Source organism: Bufo gargarizans, chromosome 3, assembly GCF_014858855.1.
Source record: "Bufo gargarizans isolate SCDJY-AF-19 chromosome 3, ASM1485885v1, whole genome shotgun sequence".
Lineage (NCBI taxonomy): Eukaryota > Metazoa > Chordata > Amphibia > Anura > Bufonidae > Bufo > Bufo gargarizans.
The window spans coordinates 207,092,740-207,113,560 of record NC_058082.1 but is presented as its reverse complement, the minus strand read 5'-3'; the positions used below and the strand labels follow the sequence as shown (position 1 = coordinate 207,113,560).

The following is a 20,821-nucleotide window of genomic DNA, read 5'->3' as shown; positions in this document are numbered from 1 at the left end:
GTCTAGAAAAATTTCTGGTTGAAAACCCTGCTTTCATGAGATGGTTTGGGTGTATACCCCCGTCCCAGCATTGGAGATGGCTGCTGCCAGTAGACACACCACCTTATACAACTACAACACTAGGGTGGTGCCTGTCTAGAGCAACCAGTGCAGGATGAGCGCATAGAGTTTGTACCCTTCCACCACTGTAACCCAATTATTCCACTCTACGGAAAGCCTTTTGTGCCATTTTATCCTCTAGTTCATAGTAAATCTCTAGTTCATAGTAAATTCAAGCCTGATCATTTTCAGAAAGTTGATATAGTTTCTACACTTTTATTGTTCTTCTATATTTTATAACTTGTATTTTTGAATATCTTAGCTTTAATAGTCTTTCTATAGGCTAAATTACATATGTGTTGTAAACTCCGGCAGTCTTTTATGGCAGAGGAAGAGACTACCAGAGTTCACCGTATCTAGGGCTAAATAGGCCATATAGGGCTAAATATCATTTGACTACAATGGGATCTGGCCGCTTTCCAGCATAAATGTCGGCTTTCGGACAGATAACCTGTATTTTTCGCCCCATAAGACGCATTTATCCCCCCCCCCCAAAGTGAGGGAAAATGCCCCTGTGTCTTATGGGGCGAATACTAATGAAGCACTTCCATTATGGAAACGCTCATTAGTACCGGAGGACCGGGAAGCGGTGAAGGCTCTCTCAGCTGAGGTCTGATTAACATTGGGAGTCTGATTGGTGGTCTGACCTGAGGGGTAATGAAAAATATTTTTTTCCTATTGTCCTCCTCTAAAATCTAGGTGCGTCTTATGGGCCGGTGCGTTTTATGGGGCAAAAAATACGGTAATGTGTTCTGCAGTAGGAAGTATTGTCCATCTGAAAGCTGACAATTATGACTGAAAGCTAACTTTTTGTCTGTCCAAATGCTGGCATTTATACCGAAGGCAGCCAGATCCCATCATAGTAAAAGGGGATCCAGTGGTGCACTGCCCTATCTGGCTATACTGGATATTGAAAACTCCGGCAGTCTGTTTCCTCTGCCAGAACAGGCTGCTGGAGTTCACAACACATATTTGTTTGTAGCCTTAGCTAGCTAAACTGACACTTATTTTATGTCTTAGTAACAGCGACATTAGAAATAGTCATTTATTATATGAGTGAATATAGATGTAGGAAGCAAGAAGCATACTTACAATTATACCTGGATAATAACCTCCAACTGTTATATTTTCTGTTCTTGTGGTTGCAGTCAGGCCAATAGTCAGTATGAAAAGAGACACCACAAGCAGGGAGACGGTAAACCACAGAGCAGTCCTTTTTCGTTTAGCAAAATGGCCTAAAATGAAATTATAATGGATGTAAAGAGAATGAGAATTTCTGCACGATAGGATGCAACATATATTCAGTTTTACACTCTGTGTAAGTGCCAGCAACGAAGCAACTAGTTACAGACTGTGCAAATAGGTTAGGGCCAAACATGGAGGAATGAACTGTGGAGAATTTAATCATTTTGTAATTTTATCACTGTTTATTAAAGAAAAATGTTAGAATAAGGAATAAACACAAACATTACTAAAGAAAGGCAGGCCATATCATATTGCCTAAATATCTGTGCATTTTTGCACATACATATTTTTGGGCATTTCATCCTACCGAATTAGGGCATGTGTACTTTACAGTACAACCATCTCTAAGCCTTATTTAATATGTTACTCTATATACTGTATATGAGTATAGTAAAGATGTTAGCACAGTATTATCAGTTCTTCATGTCATTACAGGTGCCAATTCTTGTCTCTAGTATTCCAGATTACACATAGAATAGGATAATTGGCAGTCCATAATAAAAAAATGTGTCATTACATTTTGGATTATAAGATACATATCATCTAAGATACTCAAAGCTGAACTCAATAGTAGGTCAAAATACAGAGTATTAGATGTATTCTGTGTAATTTATTTTTTATTTTTTACAAAAACGGGTCGACGTTTTTCTGGATATAAGTCACTCCATGTATTCTACTTCCTGTCCTGGCTCTTAGCTTCCTCCTTTTTGGACTATTAGCACAGCAAACAGCCTCACTTGACTTTCTCACTTTAGCCAGGGAGAAGGGGAGTGAGTGGGATGAGTGAACATCACACATTACATTGATAAGTAAATTTTTCTTCTGTGGGCATGTTTATCTAGTACTATCTATAGAATAACATAGCTGCCATTATGTTATCCTAATTCTACTAATCTACTATTTTACTAACAGATAACATCTTTTGCTCACAGTAGTAGTCAAATAGCAATGGTATCTCTGTATGTACAGAGGATTTATAATTCTGTGCTCACTGCTGCAGAAAGAGAATATATTGTATTAACTCCTTAGTGACCACCAATACACCTTTTTATGGCAGTCACTAAGGAGCCTTTTTATAATGCTCTAGTCTAGGTTCTGCACAGGTCTTCCTGTGCAGCGAAAAGCAGGAGCTCAGTTCTCTTATGACACCCAGACTCCTTCTCTAATGGCCTGTTGTTTAAATCGTTAGATGCCGAGGTCAATAGTGACCGCAGGCTTTTTAGTGGTTTCAGAGGGAGGGGGCTCTATCTGTCAGCCATCGGCACTGCCGTGAATGTAATTGCGTGTTGCCAGTGACTTAAAGGGCCTGTCTGCTTATCCTATATTGATGATATATCCCCAGGATAGGTCACCAATATCAGATCAGCGGGGTGCCATGAGAACAGGTCAACAATAAAGTATAAGAGGACAACCCCTTTAACATGACAGCTGACAGCCTAATGAAGTCTACCGGCCCTAATATCAGTGTATGCTTAACTGACAGCATAATACACACCCATACCATACCAGATGATCAAATATCATGTGACTAGTATGGTATGGGTGTAATTTCCACACCAATCACTAGATATGTCATCAGTCTAAATATGTTTTTATAGTGTAGGATGGAGGTATTTGTAATAACATGTGCAAACAAGGAGAGTGTTCATTATGGACTATACGGTCACCTTGGATTGGATCAGTAGATTTGACGTAGTCTTTAGTGGTCTGCACAGTGGTCCATCCTTCTGATGGCACATTGGACATACTCTATATATAGTGGGCCTGGTCAGATAGTGTTTGCATTTCACTCTGTTTTCTGTGTTCCCCTGATGGTGCTGCTTCGGCACTGATATATGGTGGGAGGGGAGTAGTGTAGTGTTTTTCTGTTTTAGCCAGCATGTGATTCCCTATAATAGAAATTAATAGGCAGGGGTCCGGAACCTTGCTAATGCAAATATTAATCGGTATTGTGTATACACAGTATACAATCAATACATATGATAAGAAATTCTAATGAAATAGGGGTGATGTGTATTTTTAACCAGCACTAGTTTGTACTTGTGACAGGACCAGGGGGAAAGTGGTAGAAGTAGTCTACATTTCACCTAGGCTCCTGTCTGATACATTCTAAATAGCAGCCAGGGAGCTGAGGCAGCAAGGGAAACTAGGTTTTCTGTGTGTAAGGTTTTATAAAAAACCTGGTTAAAATGGTCTGGCTACTTGGAGCTAGGAGAATTGGGTTGGTCCTTGCTCCAATTAGCCACTCCAGGTATTTGTGGTAACTGTGGCTAATCACCTGAAAAGCTGGGTGTGCTATAAAAGGGCAGACATCTGTCAAGCTGAGGCTCTGCTCCTGGGAAGCTCTGATGTGAGTAAAAAGCAACTGTGTGTTTTGTTTATGGTGCTCGGTACAAGGCTCAGTTTCATTTAGTTAGGAGCTTCTCGTTGTATAGAGGTAGTGGCCAGACGGCCAGGTATTTCTTTTATTTTGTACTGTTTTGTTTAATACTTTTGTCTGCAAAAGCCAATAAAAATGGCTGAGGCCAGTTGCACCATACTTGCTTGAACTGGACTGTGTTTTGTGTGCCAACAGCGCCTGTCTATCCCAGGAGACGGTGATCCTGTGAGCTAATCCCGTTACAGTACCATATGAATACCGTATTTTTCGCCCCATAAGATGCACTTTTTCCCCCCCATAAGATGCACTTTTTTTTTACATCGCTAACGTTGATACATCGCCGCTGCCCGCTGATATTAAGCCGCTGCCCGCTCTGCCTGTTACCGGAGCTTGATTGTAAGGTAGTAAACAGGATAGCACTGCTTTAAAGTTAAAGTTACTCAAGGTTAAGGATTACTGTTTAGATATGTATACTGCTGTGAGCGGCAGGGCCCGGTGTATTTAGGGACACTATTATGGGGGGGATCTGTGGATGACACATATAGCATAAGATGCTATATAGTGTCATCCACAGATCCCCCTTCCTATAACAGTGTCATCCACAGATCCCCCTCCCCATAACAGTGTCATCCACAGATCCCCCTCCCCATAACAGTGCTAACCCCCTCCCCATAACCGTGCCACCCCCAGATCCCCCATAACAGTGCCATCCACAGATCCCCCATAACAGTGCCATCCATAGATCCCCCATAACAGTGCCATCCACAGATCTCCCATAACAGTGCCATCCACAGATCTCCCATAACAGTGCCATCCACAGATCTCCCATAACAGTGCCATCCACAGATCTCCCATAACAGTGCCATCCACAGACCCCCATAACAGTGCCATCCACAGATCCCCATAACAGTGCCATCCACAGATCTCCCATAACAGTGCCATCCACAGATCTCCCATAACAGTGCCATCCACAGATCTCCCATAACAGTGCCATCCACAGATCTCCCATAACAGTGCCATCCACAGATCTCCCATAACAGTGCCATCCACAGATCTCCCATAACAGTGCCATCCACAGATCTCCCATAACAGTGCCATCCACAGATCTCCCATAACAGTGCCATCCACAGATCTCCCATAACAGTGCCATCCACAGATCTCCCATAACAGTGCCATCCACAGATCCTCCATAATAGTATCATCCACAGATCCCCCTCCATAACAGTGTCACCCACAGATGCCCCCATAACAGTGTCATCCACAGTTCCCCTCCATAACAGTGTCATACACAGATCCCCCATAATAGTGCCATCCACAGACCACCATTAGTTAAAAACCCACTGTGAGGAAGTGACAGGCCTCATGGTTGTTAGGGGAGATATATGGCAGGATTTGCTGTGTCTTCCCCAGAATCACCAGGTCTGAAGAAAGACCAGGTGCAGTAATCACCTGGGGATAAAGGAATCCTCAGAGTGAGAGGGGGTGGGGACTTGCACACAGAAGGCTGGAGTGGCTCTGTGTGGTCTGAGCCGGGAGGGCTGAGAGACCACTATCCCCCAAGAGACACTGGTGTGGGAGCAGCCTGGAGGCTGCTGGAGGTTGGGCTGGGAAAGCCGCATCTCATCACGGGTGTGAACTGTGGTACGCTTTAGGTGAGTCAGGGAAACCTATGTGTTTAGATAGGGCCCTGACGGGCAAGGTATTTTATTTTGGCTTTGTGTGTTTATGCTTTATGCTGTGTGCCACAATAAAGCACAGTTTGGCCCCTAAATCCTGGTGTCTGTGAAGAAGTGTGTGTTTGCAACCCCTGGAAAAGAGCTAATGCCCTACAATTGGTGTCGGATGCGGGCACATGTCCGTGCTGAAAAGTAAAAAAACGTGGTTGCTAGGGGCAACGACATCACTCAAAGGAGCAGGTGCTGCTCATGCTGTTCTGGACACTTTTTGCTGGGTTGCAAAGGAGTTACTGTGCAGTGAATTAAAGGGCCAGTAGCCCAGCAAAAGTGGACTCGCTGCTGAAAGTTTTTCCTGCTACAAGACTGTTTGTTGCCATGGGTCTCGGGGAAGAATACGTCCGACGGACGTGGGAGATTAAACAGCAGGAAAAACAGGTAAAACAGATGGGTTGTACCCCAAGTTAGTTGGCAAAATTTGATGCTGAGCGAGAGGCTCTGGAGGCTCAGCTGCAGCTAGCCCTGAATAGAGGGTCCTCAATGCTGTATGGACCCTGCACAAAGTTCCCAGAGGTCGGCTGTGTGCCGGGAACGCCGGAGAAAAAGCAAAGATATGCCGTTGCCAAGGGCAACCGTCGGGAAGAAAAGGAGGTGGAGAGTGGTGCAGCTCTCAGGAGATCCTATGTTTCCTGCACATGTGCGCAAAGTCCTAAAGGGTGCGGATGGAGTGACTGTCTGGAAAAAGGCTGGAGTCAAGGCCAAGGTGCTTCCCGTGGCTGGAGGTATTCCTGGACTCCCCTCATCTCCCGTGATTGCCAAATCCGTGACGACTACCGGTAAGAGCGTTCCAATTATCCTGTGTGTAACAGACCCAGTGAGATTGAGCAGGCGGCAGTTGCTACCCTCTGGGCCGGTGGATGATATGTCACCGAGGCTAGAAACTGTGTCAAAAGTGTGTGACCATATGAAAAGTAATATAATGCTAAGTGTATGGGACAGTCATGCAGTTAAAAAGAACTGTCCGATGATTCTCACTGAGTGTGAGACTGCCGTGAGAACTGGGACTTATGGACTTGCTGGTAGAACTACGCTCATGCATGAGGGACTGTTGGGCGATGATTTCCTGTTGTTCCGTGAACTGTGGGAAAGTGGAAACACTTCTGCAGTCAGGGACGAAACTCCTTCGGAACTGGTACCTAATCCTTTAAGTGAACTGACCATTAGAGACAATGGTGCGAATAAGGTGCAAGGTGATTGTGCCAGGTTGGCGGAAATGCATAATGAAAGTGGGATGTCATGTGAAATATCTGATGTTGATAACATGCCTTTTCCGTTGCAGGCTGTGGTCAGGGGAGAAGCGCCCCCTGGTGGTAAAAATGTAAATAATGATGAAGCTTTATTTTCTTCATCTGCTATTATTCATGAAGAACTTTATGACTTGATCAGGAGGTTTGAAGAATTGCATATAAGTAATGTGAACCAGGCACCTGAAAGAGAGCCTGAGCAAGTGCAGGTGGTTCTCACTGAGGGGGAGTCTCCAGTAAGAACTCGGTCTTGTGGACCTGATGTTACAAATATGTTCTTATATGATGTGATGTTGGGTTGTGATAACGTTTCGTTGTTATGGGGCAAGGTAGACACTTCTGCAGAAAGTTACGAAACTCCTGCAGAACCTGTACTTGCCCGTGTAAATGAGGGTCTAAGGGTGCTGCACATTGACTGCCATGGGGAAAGAATATTGCCTATTGAAAACAATGGTGCTGATAAGAAACATGTGAATGATGCAGAAGTGCAGATAAATGTTGTGAGCACTGAGTGGAGCAATCCTACTCTGGTGAACGTGCAAGAAAGGGTAGCAGTCCTAGAGGGAGTATTACACGTACCAGAGGTGGACATGCAGTCTCCACAGTGTTTTATGGTCAATAAAGTAATGTCCCAGGTAGGGATTAACTCAGCAGTGCCTCTAGAAGTCAGTGTTAATAATGACACCAGTGACATAGGCGATATATGCGCTGTGACCATTAGCAACTCCGAGAAGGAAGCTACCAAGTCAAGGTATTGCAAAATTAAGGCGGTCACTAGTAGCGACCAGACGACAGTTATACCTGACGTGACGAGATCTGAGTGGGGAGATGGCAGCCTAGTGTCTGAGACCCATACGCAGACAGGGGTAGATGACCTGACACGTCAGTACAGCTGCAATCCTGAAGATTTTTCTCTCTCCACACAGTCCCTAGATATGATAGAGAAGGGACTAGATGTCTTCACAGAGTCACCGAAGAAGACTGCAGTAGATACAAACAAAGTGCTTAAAGAGACCCTGCATGAAACCCCCACAGGGTGGCAAAAAGAGACTGGTGATACTCCTACATCGGCTGCAGCAGAGCCAAGTGAAGAGCATCTGGAACAGGAGACCCTCTCCTCGGCTCGATCCCTGGAAGAAGCGCTTGAGGAGCGAGATGAATGTGAGAGGCTGAACAAACAACTCAGAGCAGGGATGGAAGATCTCATGAGCTCAAAGGATGATGTCAGGAAGAACGTCTATGAGTTGAAGAAGTCTAAGCCAGAGCCTGTTAAGAATGGGTCTGGAGACGGTGGCGCCGTGGTGCCGACAGAGGCGGAGAAGACGGAAGATCTTTCTGCTCACCCAGCTGATGTGAATGCAGAGGCCAAGAGACTCGTGGCAATAAGTAGCCAGGACCTGGTCATGAAAGATGTTCCCTCTGCCGTCAGTGCCTTACAGAAAGCCAGCGGTCTGCTGGAGAAGGCAACGGAAGGCAACGAGTCTGGTGAAGATCCTGATGTCCCCAGTCCCTCCAACCTTGATGAGAAGGAGGAGTTAAGAAGGCAACGATATGAGGCCAAGTCCGTGAAGCATGAAAAGGATAATAAAGTAAATGGAGACTCCAAAGAAATAGAGGCCAAAGAAGCTAAGGCAGAGGTCTTGAAATGGGAGAAAACCTTGGATGTCCCAGAGACCTAGGTTAGGGAGGAAAGAGCGACTGCTGAAGTGGGAACAGCCACTGAAGACACAGAAGACTCTGAAGCTGGCTCCAAACCCGAAGAAACCCCTGCTGAGAATAATGGAAAAGGGGTCCAGATGTGTGGAAAAGGAGCGAGACATAAGAAACCTGCTCTGCTGAAGGAGCCCCGCAAGGCAAAAGAGAAAGGGTTGGGACACGACCATGACTGGGACCAGTTCAGTCAAGAGTTGGCGCAGTCCAAGAAAGGACGTGAGGGGCCTGTGCAGAAGCCAGGAAATATAAAAAGACAGTACCTGCTCATGAGATGGGCAAGAAAATCCCAGAGGCCTTGTCAGCTCTGTAATAAACTCATGAGGGTGACAAACCAAGCGCTGTTGTCCTGGGTCTGGCAGAACAAAGGGAAGGTACGTGTCACTGAGGTTCCTGGCCTCGGTGAAATAAGAAACGGTAATTTTCTGTGTCAGTGGCAGCTAGTGCTCGCTGACACTGGGTTACTTAGTGTGGCTGTAAAGCCAATCTGGGCCGGTTCTTATTGGGAGCAGCCAAAGAGCAGGGTGGGTGGCTGTTCCCCACGTCCAGGCCAGGTGGATGCCCTCTCACCAGCCTCCCCTGGTTATGCAGGTGTTCACCCTCACGGGCTTGAACAAAGGGGGGAGGGGGGAAATGTGAGGAAGTGACAGGCCTCATGGTTGTTAGGGGAGATATATGGCAGGATTTGCTGTGTCTTCCCCAGAATCACCAGGTCTGAAGAAAGACCAGGTGCAGTAATCACCTGGGGATAAAGGAATCCTCAGAGTGAGAGGGGGTGGGGACTTGCACACAGAAGGCTGGAGTGGCTCTGTGTGGTCTGAGCCAGGAGGGCTGAGAGACCACTATCCCACAAGAGACACTGGTGTGGGAGCAGCCTGGTGGCTGCTGGAGGTTGGACTGGGATAGCCGCATCTCATCACGGGTGTGAACTGTGGTACGCTTTAGGTGAGTCAGGGAAACCTATGTGTTTAGATAGGGCCCTGACGGGCAAGGTATTTTATTTTGGCTTTGTGTGTTTTTGCTTTATGCTGTGTGCCACAATAAAGCACAGTTTGGCCCCTAAATCCTGGTGTCTGTGAAGAAGTGTGTGTTTGCAACCCCTGGAAAAGAGCTAACCCTCTACACCACCAAAAGCACACCTTATGGTTAAAACATTTTTTTTCTTATTTTCCTCCTCAAAAACCTAGGTGCGTCTTATGGACAGGTGCGTCTTATAGGGCGAAAAAAGAATAATAAAGTCGTTGCTTTTAACAGCTTACTAGTGCAAGGCTGCTGCACCTATAAGGCTGTATCTTTGTTTCATTTATGAGAATCAATCACTACCCTAAATTTATATTCATATTGCTTATTTGGGGACCAAAAATGGAATAAAAAGTGTATATAAATGTATGCATCCCAAAATGGTTCCATTGAAAACTACAAGTTGTTCTGCAGAAATCAAGTCCTCACACACAGTGGTGTAAGTAGAACTGACTGGGCGCAAGAGCAATTTTTTGAACGGGCCCCTCTTCAGACCGGACAAAAAAAAAAATATATATTCACCTCTCTTCTATGGGCACTTCCACTCTTCGTGCAGCACTACGTCAAGGTACGCACTACACTATAGTGTGAGCAGCCAGGGCTTAGTGCAGTGCCGCTGCCCGGAGAAGAAGAACACAGAGTGGTGAGTAATACTAGGTGCTTGGATTAGAAGCACTATACTCACTGCTCCCTGAAAATAAATCCATTTGTCCTCCTCATGGACCCCTTCCTGAGTTCAGACCCTGAGCAGACACTTCTCCTGCTTTCACGGTAGCTACGCCCTTGCTCACAACATATATATTTGGTATCACTGTAGTCGTACAGAACAAAAAAGTTAAATTATCGTGTTGTTTATGTTAAGTGAATGTCGCAACATTTACAACTTAAAAATTAAATGGTGTTATAGCTGTCCCCCCCCCCGAAAGCGTTAATGAAAGTTAATCAATGAGTTATATACAGTGTATAACTCAAAATGGTGCCATTAAAAACTACAACTGGTCCTCATACGGCTAAATCAACAGAAAAAAAAAAAAAAGTTATAGCTCTTGGAATGTGATGATTATATTACTGTCAAAATGAAAAAGAAAAACAGCCCAAAATAAAAATAAAAAAATTCTATGATTATTGAGTTTAAAAAATATACCCCTTTCTGACGTGTTCCTTTAAACAACATACTTGCAATCCTAACATCTCATTACAAACAACACTATATTGCACAACACGAGGTGTGGTAACCATTTGAGAGATTAAAATCTGTAACAAACTTTTCAGCACAGCCATGCATAGTTTAAGTATCTATTGAAAAAAAAGAAAAAAAAAGAAAAAAATTTATGTGGTGCATTATTTTATACATGGATAGAGCCAAAAAATGACCTATGACTTCTGCCCAGCTACATTTTATACATTTTTTTTAACATTTACTAACCACACTAACTATGCAAATGTAATAATGAAATATTAGAACAAAATAATATGTTTATTGTGGGAAAAAATACGATTGAAAGAAAGCTCTAGTACCCTGTTGGCGGCCTCTAGTCCAGATACAAGATGAAATACAGTTGGCATAGAGACATACATCTTCTGTATGGTATCCTGCAACACATTTGCCCATAGATGTTGCAGCTGGGCTTGTAGATCCTGCACCCCCGTAGGTTGCCATAGCTGGTGTCCCAGCTGCTCCCATAAATGATGGAATGGAGATAAATCTGGCATCGAGGCAGGCAAGGAAGTGTTGGAATCTGGCAGACACATTGCTGGGAAACTCTTGCTGTGTGTGGGCAAGAATTATCCTGCTGAAAAATCCCAGTTGTAAGCTGTGCCATGAGAGGCAACATATGTGGCCACAGGATGTCCTGTACATATTGCTGAGCTGTTAGTGTCTCTTGTATCACTACTAGGAGTGACTGACTGTTGTATGCAATGTCTCGTCAGATCAGTAAGCGGCAGTCAGGGCAGTGTGTCATCCCAAAGCAAAGTCAAGATTGAAGTGCTCACCATGAGGCCTCCATACTCAAACCCAACTCTCGTTGGATCCCAAACAGGACCTGGATTCATCTCTTAAGGTGATTTGGTTCCAATCCACAGCATTACAGGTTTCTTGTTCACAAAAACCACTGCAAACGAAGATGATGGTGGCTGGCTATCATTTTCAGGACACATTATGGGTACCATGATACCAAATTGTCCTTTGCTAAGCTTCTAGAGAAGGTCCTGGCCGATACGGCCATATGTAATGAAGTTGCCCATGTGTGTCTGAATGGTGGACAAAGAAACTGTGGGAGCAGCTCATGCTTGTTGTCTGATCACACTGGTGGTCTGTCAGGGGTGTCTGGCTCCTGTTTGCAGTGTGGGCGTGCCTTCATGTATCCAATTCTCTCAATGCCTCCTAACAGATATGTCAGAATAGCCTAGATGGTGGACAGTTCATTTAAACAACCATCCTGCTTCTCTCAGTCCAATTATGTTCCCACTCCCAAAGTCCATCTACTGGAAAAATGTCTTTAAATGTGTAAAGACATGTCTAGCAATCAACAATGTCTTACCTGGAGGTACACTACCAAAAAGTATTCTCTGAGAGCATTTTTAGGGCTAGGGGAAGACACTTGTATGCCCTTCTTGTGTCAAGACCCAGTAAGGCAGATTTATCATAGCACAGCAGCATTCACCAGGCTGTGATAACCAGGCGGGCCCCCTTTTCAGGAAAGTGGTGAGGCCAGAGAGAAACTGCATGTACACAAAAAAGTTTGTGCACGCGCTTTTGAGAAAGTCACAAACGTGCAGTTTGTGACTTTTTCACACCACAAAAGTGGCAAACCTTTATGATAAATCTGCTCCAATGTCTAATCACATCTGACCATATCTGTAATCATTTACATATCTACCTGAGAAATAACTACATGCCAAGGTTTGCAGCAATCTGACATTTCAATCTGGGTGGATTATTTATTTTGTTAAACAGTGTATCGAGCAGAAATTGGCCACATGGTAACAGATTTAGTCTAGGGCTACATGGCGACAAGTGTCACTCTACATTCATGTCGCGCAACATTTTTTGTAACAATAGTCAATGGTGTCGCACTGCACCGACTTGGGTGTTGAAGTTGCAGCATCACGCATGTCACAGTGCAACACCATTGACTATCATTATAGAACATGATGTGACAAGGAGTTTTGTTTTTAAGTAAGTAAAGCTTAATCATTGTATACAAAAATACTCTGGTGCTAATTTACTTTGTGTTTCATTCCCTATTTTTATTATATCTGCTGGCTTGTCAGTGAACAAGAAAAGTGTACCCCCAGCAGCTAAAAAAAGATTACACATCATATTTTTCACAGCTGAGTTTTTTTACAGTTGTATCCAGTATAGGCAATCAATAGTGTGGTAAACATTATGTAGGTCCACATTAGGCCCCTTAATGCCACCAGAACATTTACCATGTTCTATCCATCTTCTAACACTACCCTTTTGTGTGAGTAGGTGTTTACAGTGATTTTATAAGTCTTCTATAATAATCTACAGCAAGACAGCTTGATTCTCAGATTCTTTCAAATTCTGACACTAAAAATGCTGCATGTTTGCTATTAGTATTTTTTTGCTTATATTTTTTCCTGGGATTTTTAGTGCATCTTGTTAGAAAACACAGCATGCACCTGATGTGACTTCAGCTAAATTATGTGGGTGCTCACCTTACCAATCCCCTGCAGCTGCTGTTCAGCCACTGCTCTGTTTCCTGCTCCTCTTCTCAAGCTCAACAGCCAGGAAACAGCTTGGACTGGCTACTTAACCAATTATGTATTAAGCTATTTTTCTCTAGAAGAAAAAACTGCTAAGGGATAATATCTTGATAATATGACCGCAGACCAAGCATGCTTAAAGTTTTTTCTGTTGATTTCATACGGAATCCAAAAACCTCTATATGAAGTCAGAGGCATACAGAAGTTACAGGTAAGGCCCAGATATATTGACTTCAATAGTATAGAAGTTAGATTCAGTATTTACTCATGGACATCAATAGCTCAGTTTGTGGGAAAAATACCCATTTCCTATTCTCATATAACTCCTTAAGATGTAATAAATTGAGCAAGTTGTAAACTTAAATTCCAAAGGGTATTAGTAAAAGTCTTTAAAAAAAATCACTATTTTCATTAACATGTAATGGTCAAACTGAGTCATGAAAGTGGACGACACATAATATGCTTAAAAGGATTGTGTCATTTCAGCAAATAGCATTTATTATGTAGAGAAAGTTAATACAAGGCACTTACTAATGTATTGTGATTGTCCATATTGCTTCCTTTGCTGGCTGGATTAATTTCTCTATCACATTATACACTTCTCGTTTCCATGGTTATGACGACCTCGCAATCCATCAGCGTGGCTTTGCTTGCATACTATAAAAAAGCACCAGCCTATGTCAGCTATCACGGTCCGGGTCACTAGAGAGGCCGGCATTTTATTTCCTATAGTGTGCAAGCATGGCCACTGCTGCTCGATTGCAGGGTGGTAATAACCATGGAAATGAGCAGCGTATAATGTGATGGAAAAATAAATCCAGCCAGCAAAAGAAGCAATATGGATAATAACAATACATTATTAAGTACCTTGTATTAACTTCCTCTACATAATAAATGTCACTTGCTGAAATGAGATCAACCCCTTAAAAAGGGTTGTCCCATGAAAAATACTCTACAGTTATTAAACCAGCACCTGGATCTGATTACTTTTGTAACTGCATGTAATTAAAATTTTTAGAGTTATAATAGAGTTATTCAATAAGAGGTATCTGAATAGCACCACCTGCTCTTAGTTTATTTTTTTTCTTTGTATCTTTGTCCGGCTCACTGTGAAGGCCGCACATGCTCAGTTTCATCCTTCATCCATCCTTCAGCTTCCTTAAAAGTAAAAAAGTCCATAGAGTTCATAGGTATATATATATAAACGTCAGTGACGTAATGTCCAAAAGTTCCGCAGAGGACAAGATTCATGGAAATAGAGTAAAGTGCTGACCTCCCTTCTGCGACGGGGACATTCTGAGGATGGGGAACGCCTCTGAAATATTGCGCTTGCATGGTCAGCACTTACCTCTGTCTCTGTAAATCTTTCCCACTTATGGACTTTTCGTCTCAGATGTTTATATGTATCCATGGATACAGTTTTGTACTTTTATACTTATGAGATAAAAAAGAATATTAAAGCATATTATGGAGTGTCGTCTCCTTTCATAATTGCCTTTGTGAAGCTAGTGAGATGACTTCCTGGAGACGCCGTGGTCAGTGATCTGCCATGTGTATGGACTGCTTTTGGTTCATGGTCAAACTCAAGTCACATCTTTTATAAAATGAGGACAACATTATTAATTCATTTAGGTTTCAATAAACTTTTATGACCTAAAATGTTTCAGAGATTATAATAATGATCAATAGTTACAACATGAATAGTCGCTCTGGGATTTTAAAACAATTTATCTGGCGACGTGATATATTTTTATCTACCCTAAGGACACAAATTAAATAGGTCCAACCACAGGACAAAGGGATAAACTGTATCACCCTTTGGATAATTGAATTTTTCTAAGACACACAGGAATTATATTTGTTTTAAATGACATACAACTTATAAGTCAAGATAATTGGAAACCCCAGGAGCTGGAAATCATTTTAATAAAGGAACTGGTTCTAGGCATGTCAACACTAAGTGATTTACAGTAAGAGCACATGCACCGGCTTCAGAGGACATCTGCTGATAGCAGTTGAAAAAGTGAAGTTGTGATTCTAAGTCCGATATTTCATCACAACAGTCATAAAGGTCACTGTCTAGTCCTAAAATTTTTTACATTTTAGAATAAAATGTTCTTTGAATTCAAACTGCAATTCAACCTGATTTTACATAGACAATAGTATTTTGATGTGATCCTGCCGCTCATTTTTAACACGTGGTTTGCAGCAATTATTGAGCAGGTTGGCTAGTTTGATAGTAAAGTTGTTTCCTGATGCGCTAGTACCACTACAAGTGTGTATGTCACCTGATCCTGACAAGCTCACATATGCAGTGCCCTACTGAACACTTTGGTCTTCATGCAAGGGAATATATAGAGACAGCCCATGCTGCTACTACGGAGCACCGGTAACTTGGCCACGTCATCTATTTTAATCAGTGATGGGAATCTGTAAACTTAACCTCTCATCACAAGACATACAATATTAGATTAACAAGGCTGGCAAGAGAAATGGCATTCAAACACTGTTGGACTACAAGACATGCGAAGATTCAAGGCGGTATGAGGAAGCGACATAAAAAGGTCACACAGTTTAAACACATATTTATCAATGCGCAAGATTTTCAGCCAGTACCTGAAACAATTGATGTCTTTTTAAAGTCTGTTTGAAAAAATAGGGGGTCTCGTCCTAATTTACTCCATTGTTAGATAAGACATCACTGAGGAGCTATTGTCTTGGAGCTTGTCTTGTTTATGGTGGATTAGATGTGATGATTCTTTCCCAACAGTCGGCTGCTCGTTCAGTGAAGGAGACTGCTGCACTTACATGCAGCGATCTCCTTCACTGTATGAGTATGGCTATTGTGATCCCTAGTCCTCATACAGACTCGTGGTTTCTGAGCAGCATATCGCTGTTTAGACCACACGATCTGCTGCCCAGAAACTATGATTGGTGGTGTCTGCATGAATGACATTTAGGTAGTTCATTGGTGGCAGGAACTGTCGTTCACGATAATCTGGACAATCATTGTCTCGTGTAAATATAGCTTTAGTCTTTGCAGAAAGAGAAATAGGGCAGGTCATCTCAGCCAACTTGAGAGTAGCCCAGACATTGCACCTTTATTGTTGCACAAACACTTGAGCTAATATGGCACTTCTATCCAGCTTGGACCATTTATTGCTTTATTGACATTAATAGTATGTAACATCCCTTTAGGAAGCCCTCAATAGGTGGGGTGTATGGCGGTTCTCACCTCACTATGACGCAAATCTTGCTTGGCGCTCTATTGGATTACATGAGGGTCTTCCTCTTCTGCCAGGTGTCAACTTGGGAAACCCCTGCCTAACTAAATACACATTTACGCGAGTTAACTGATCAACAGGTATATTTGAGAAAGTGTGAACAATAGTGAAGAACATAAAGATAATGCAATAAAAGGAACAGAGCACAGATTACCATACTGATTAAGAATAACCCCAGGTGGGGGGCTGCTATCTATAGCGGTAAACAGAGATGGTGGTGACACACACTCTTTTGGAAGATAAAGGCAATACACTCTTCCCAGCTATCTACTCCTAATACTCAAATGGCCATCTACTACTGCCTAGCGACTAACCCAAGTCCAAACGTTGGGGCCCAGTTGCAGTTGCAGAAAACGCTGGTGCATAAAAGTTAGGGGGCTGCAGCATTAAGAAGCTTGGATGGCAGTGGAGTCGTGGTGCCAGACATCACTGCTCCAGGGAAGCAGGCTGGGCTGTACAGTTGCTGCACCTGGACTCTCTCCTTGCACACAGGAATCCCTTGAGCTGTCTGGACTGTGCTGCACTGTCTGCACAGAGGCAGGGTTCACTTCTGCCTGTCTCTCTCCTGGCTATGCTTCTGCTGTTAACTTTCCTTCCTTAGCCTTTCCCCTTGCTATGGGCTGCAGGGAGGAGCAAGTCCACTTCACCTCAGAAGAAAGAGCACTAATGCCTGCTGCTGTGAGTCCCTACTTGTAATTGACAGCAGCAGCAGCATCCACTAGACCCACTGCTTTCTTTGCAAGTGTAACAAGTAGATATGTTGGCTCTGAGAAATCTGGGGGAGCAGATAGAGCCTTGAGTATGTTCAGGTATGTATTCGGGGGAGTCTGTCAGGTATATATGCCTACCAAACTGCAACAATCACCTGGTACTTAGAAACAAGCCATATAACTTTGTGGCTGTCCCTACTTTTTTTTTTTATTGCCAAGACTGCACCTGCACCAGAACAGCGCTTGTGCAAGATTTCAATTAGGATTCAAGCAATGTAGCAGAAGACTGGCTCTATCAATAAGGGCAAAAGGTTGGCATCAAGCAATTTTCACAAGTGAGACCTGGAGCAATTGCCAAGAACGGGCCTGCTCTTGCGTCACTTCCCACCTAATTTGCATGCTGGACTAAAACATTTTCCTGGCAATAAAAAAACAGCATTATCTTACATGCACATTGGGGTATTGACCACCTGACTGTTAACCTGGAGTCATATCTATGTATCCCCTGAAGTGCATATGGGATTCTACCACTTAGTTTATCCAGATTTGGGAACCAAATAGACAATACTTTAGTTCTCAATTGTTGTCTTTGATTGGCTGCATCTTAGTCCATTCATATTTCTCTTATGTTTGTTTTTACAACACTCTTATAGTAATCCCCTGATGAGCCTATCATCAATTAGGCGAAACGCGTTGGGATTGTTCTCAGACCTCACGTGTGCTCACATGTTTGGTACTGTTTCTTTGTTTATATCACTTGGGATACATTCACTATTGTGTTGTTTTTTGTACGTTATTGTCTAGGAATATGTTGCCTGCTATTGATCTATTGGAAGTACCCATCCCCCTGTTTAGGGTCTCCTAGGGTTTATAGGAGGCACGAGACACGGGATAGCCCCTATCGGGGGGGCTATTCCGTTTGTAGGTAGGGCCATCTAGTATAGGGTGAAACTAGGGTCAGCTTCCCTTATTTTCATCATTGGTCTACCCGACCCACCCTATACTTCATTGCCCTTATGGGATAGCTATTTTCATTTTATTATCATTATTTTTTTCATTTTTTGGTGTAAATATGGGGACAAGTTCTTATTGTAAAATACTAATAAAAGCTATGTTTTAGATGGTGGATTTCAGTGACCCCCCCAATAAAAAAACAACAGAAGTATGCATCCGTAAGTTTCTAATTTCCTTACTAATGGCTGGGAGTCATCTGTTAGGAATACTTCATCTGACAGACTGGGGGATATTTATTAAACTCTTTACACCACTACTGTGGTGTAAAAAAGTCACAGATTATGGCACACGCCATCTGTGCACCATAATTTGCAACTTTTTTGAGCTTCTCACACTTTTCTGAAGTGTTGAGAAAAGGGTATGGCTTCACAGGAGGGAGTGGGGCTTCACACCGCCCACCGCATTTACTATAACTTTCGCCAGAAAGTGTCGGAAGCTATAGCTGAAGTCTACCCCTGCCTGTAACTGTTGGGATGAGCGAACCCTTTCGGGTTCATCGGGTTCGGACAAACTTCATGTCAAAGTTCGGGTTCGGTACCTCAACTTGACCCCGAACCCCATTGAAGTCAATAGAGACCTGAACTTCACTTTATTACTTTTTGTAATAACATGGTTATATCAGAAAATAATAGCATCCTAAGACAGAATTCAAAATAGTATGGTCATCCACTTGATTGTGCTACAGCAGATTCTTCTATTTTCACTGAACAGGACCTGCCAAAGGACCTGCGATATGTGTGATGACGTCACCACGTTGGAGAGCGTGGTGACGTCACCGTGCACATCTCAGGTCCTTTGGCAAGTTCTGTTCAGTGAAGATAAAAGAATCTGCTGCAGCGTGATCAAGTGGGTGAGGTGAGTTTTTTTTTTAACCCCTAAATGGCCATATTGTTTTGCATTCTGTCTGAAGAATGCTATTATTTTCCGATATTACCATGTTATAACGAAAATAATAAAATCACCCGAACACTGAACCCGGACTTCAGTGAAAAAGTCCGGGTTCAGGTCCGGGTACCTGAACTCGCAAAGTTCGGTACAAACCCGAACTTTGCAGTTCGGGTCCACTCATCCCTACTCTTAAATCAGGCGCATGATTGGGCAGAGATGCGCCTGATTTGTTAAGAGGCATCTATATCTTAATAAATTAGGTGGATCTCACAAAAATGCGGGGAGATCAAGACTGGCGTATTGGATATGCCAGTCTTGATAAATGTGCCTTATTGTCTTTAATTTTATACATGTGACTACTGGAATCTTTTTTTCCCAGCGTTATTAGCTAAATAAATCAAAATATACCCTTAGGCTGAGTTCAGAAACGTTCCAGAAACACAGCGCCCGAGATGTGCCCAAAATGACGTTGACATGGAGATAAGCATGTTTTTCAAATTGCTGCAGCTTATTTTGAATAGCGACACCGTGAACTGCCATTTTATTCCATTGTTTACAGTATAGACAGAAAAACAGCGCGCACCATAGGGTAAAAACGTTTGGAAATTTTGATTTTACTCCAATTTAGGAGGCTCACCTTATAGGGTTGCGCAATTATAGGCACAACGCTATTGTAGACATGTCGGAGATAAGTTCAATCCCCAATATAGAGGTTGGTATGCAGCCACGGATGCAGATGTCCTCGGATAAGCGTGCCTAGGCCCACACAGAGGATTGGAATGAAGTGAAAAGAAGGAGCATCCCTCGGCGCAAGGAACCAACCAAAGGCGGATGATGAATCTTCAAAAGTATTTATTGCAATCACACAACGCGTTTCGGGGAAAGGGTCCCCTTCATCAAGTGAAGAATATTGCATAACAGATGGACAAACATGCTGGATATATATACACAAAAAATGGTCACATGCAAAAAAGGTCAGGGGGGAGGTGGGCGTCACCTCCAAAAATCCCCAAACTAGAATCAAAATAATCAAAATACAAACTGGTGAAATAGGATATATACATATATAAACTAGCCCATTAGGCTCACAAGCTACTCCATGAATGTGTTTAAATCATTGAAAGAAAAAAACATCGCTTTGAGGTGCAGCCCATCGCTGAGGAGGAGGAACAGCGTCACACAAGGTCACATGATCGCAGATCCGATCATGTGACTTATGATGCAGATCTGTTGCTGGGTAACGCAACGCTTCCAGGCCGGCATGAGAGGAGGCTCGGCAGACTGAAGAATCAAGCACCATGCTGCCTTCATAATGCGATCGGTAGCGCTATGGGAAGATGCCTGTGAAGCACTACTTCACTAGAGATAAACGATCCTCAGAGCAATATAATATATTACAAGAACCAGAGGAAGGGGGGTATTGAATTTTTAAACTTGATTGCCTCAATCCAAATGGTCTGAATGAGGCATTCGAAATAAATCTTTAGGGTCACAAGACTGATGATCTTTGTACGGAGAATGGATTGAGTGTATTATTGTTATTAATATTATTTATCATCAATTTTTGTAATCATCAATATTGCTATTTCTATTAATTTTTTTATAGAAATGTATTTATGTATACATATATATTTATACATTATATTCTCTTATTGTGTCAGCTTTTAACTAATCGCTGAATCAAGTAATTATTTATCCAAAATTCTTATGGTAAGGAAGGACAGATTTGATACCTCCTATACTAATTTATGATAAAATT

At 42.8% G+C, this 20,821-nt stretch overlaps 1 protein-coding gene across 1 annotated transcript in view; it reads right to left on the bottom strand.

Annotated features, from left to right (window-relative positions):
* Positions 1-11,486, bottom strand: part of TMEM255B (transmembrane protein 255B) — a 100,753-nt gene extending 89,267 nt beyond the window's left edge. Inside the window, exons 1-3 of the mRNA XM_044285550.1 lie at positions 11,427-11,486; positions 10,950-11,199; positions 1,192-1,334 (exon numbers count right to left, since the gene is read on the bottom strand). Coding sequence (XP_044141485.1) covers positions 1,192-1,334; positions 10,950-11,199; positions 11,427-11,486 — 453 coding nt within the window. The remainder of the gene's footprint in view (positions 1-1,191; positions 1,335-10,949; positions 11,200-11,426) is intronic.
* Positions 11,487-20,821: the final 9,335 nt, after the last annotated feature.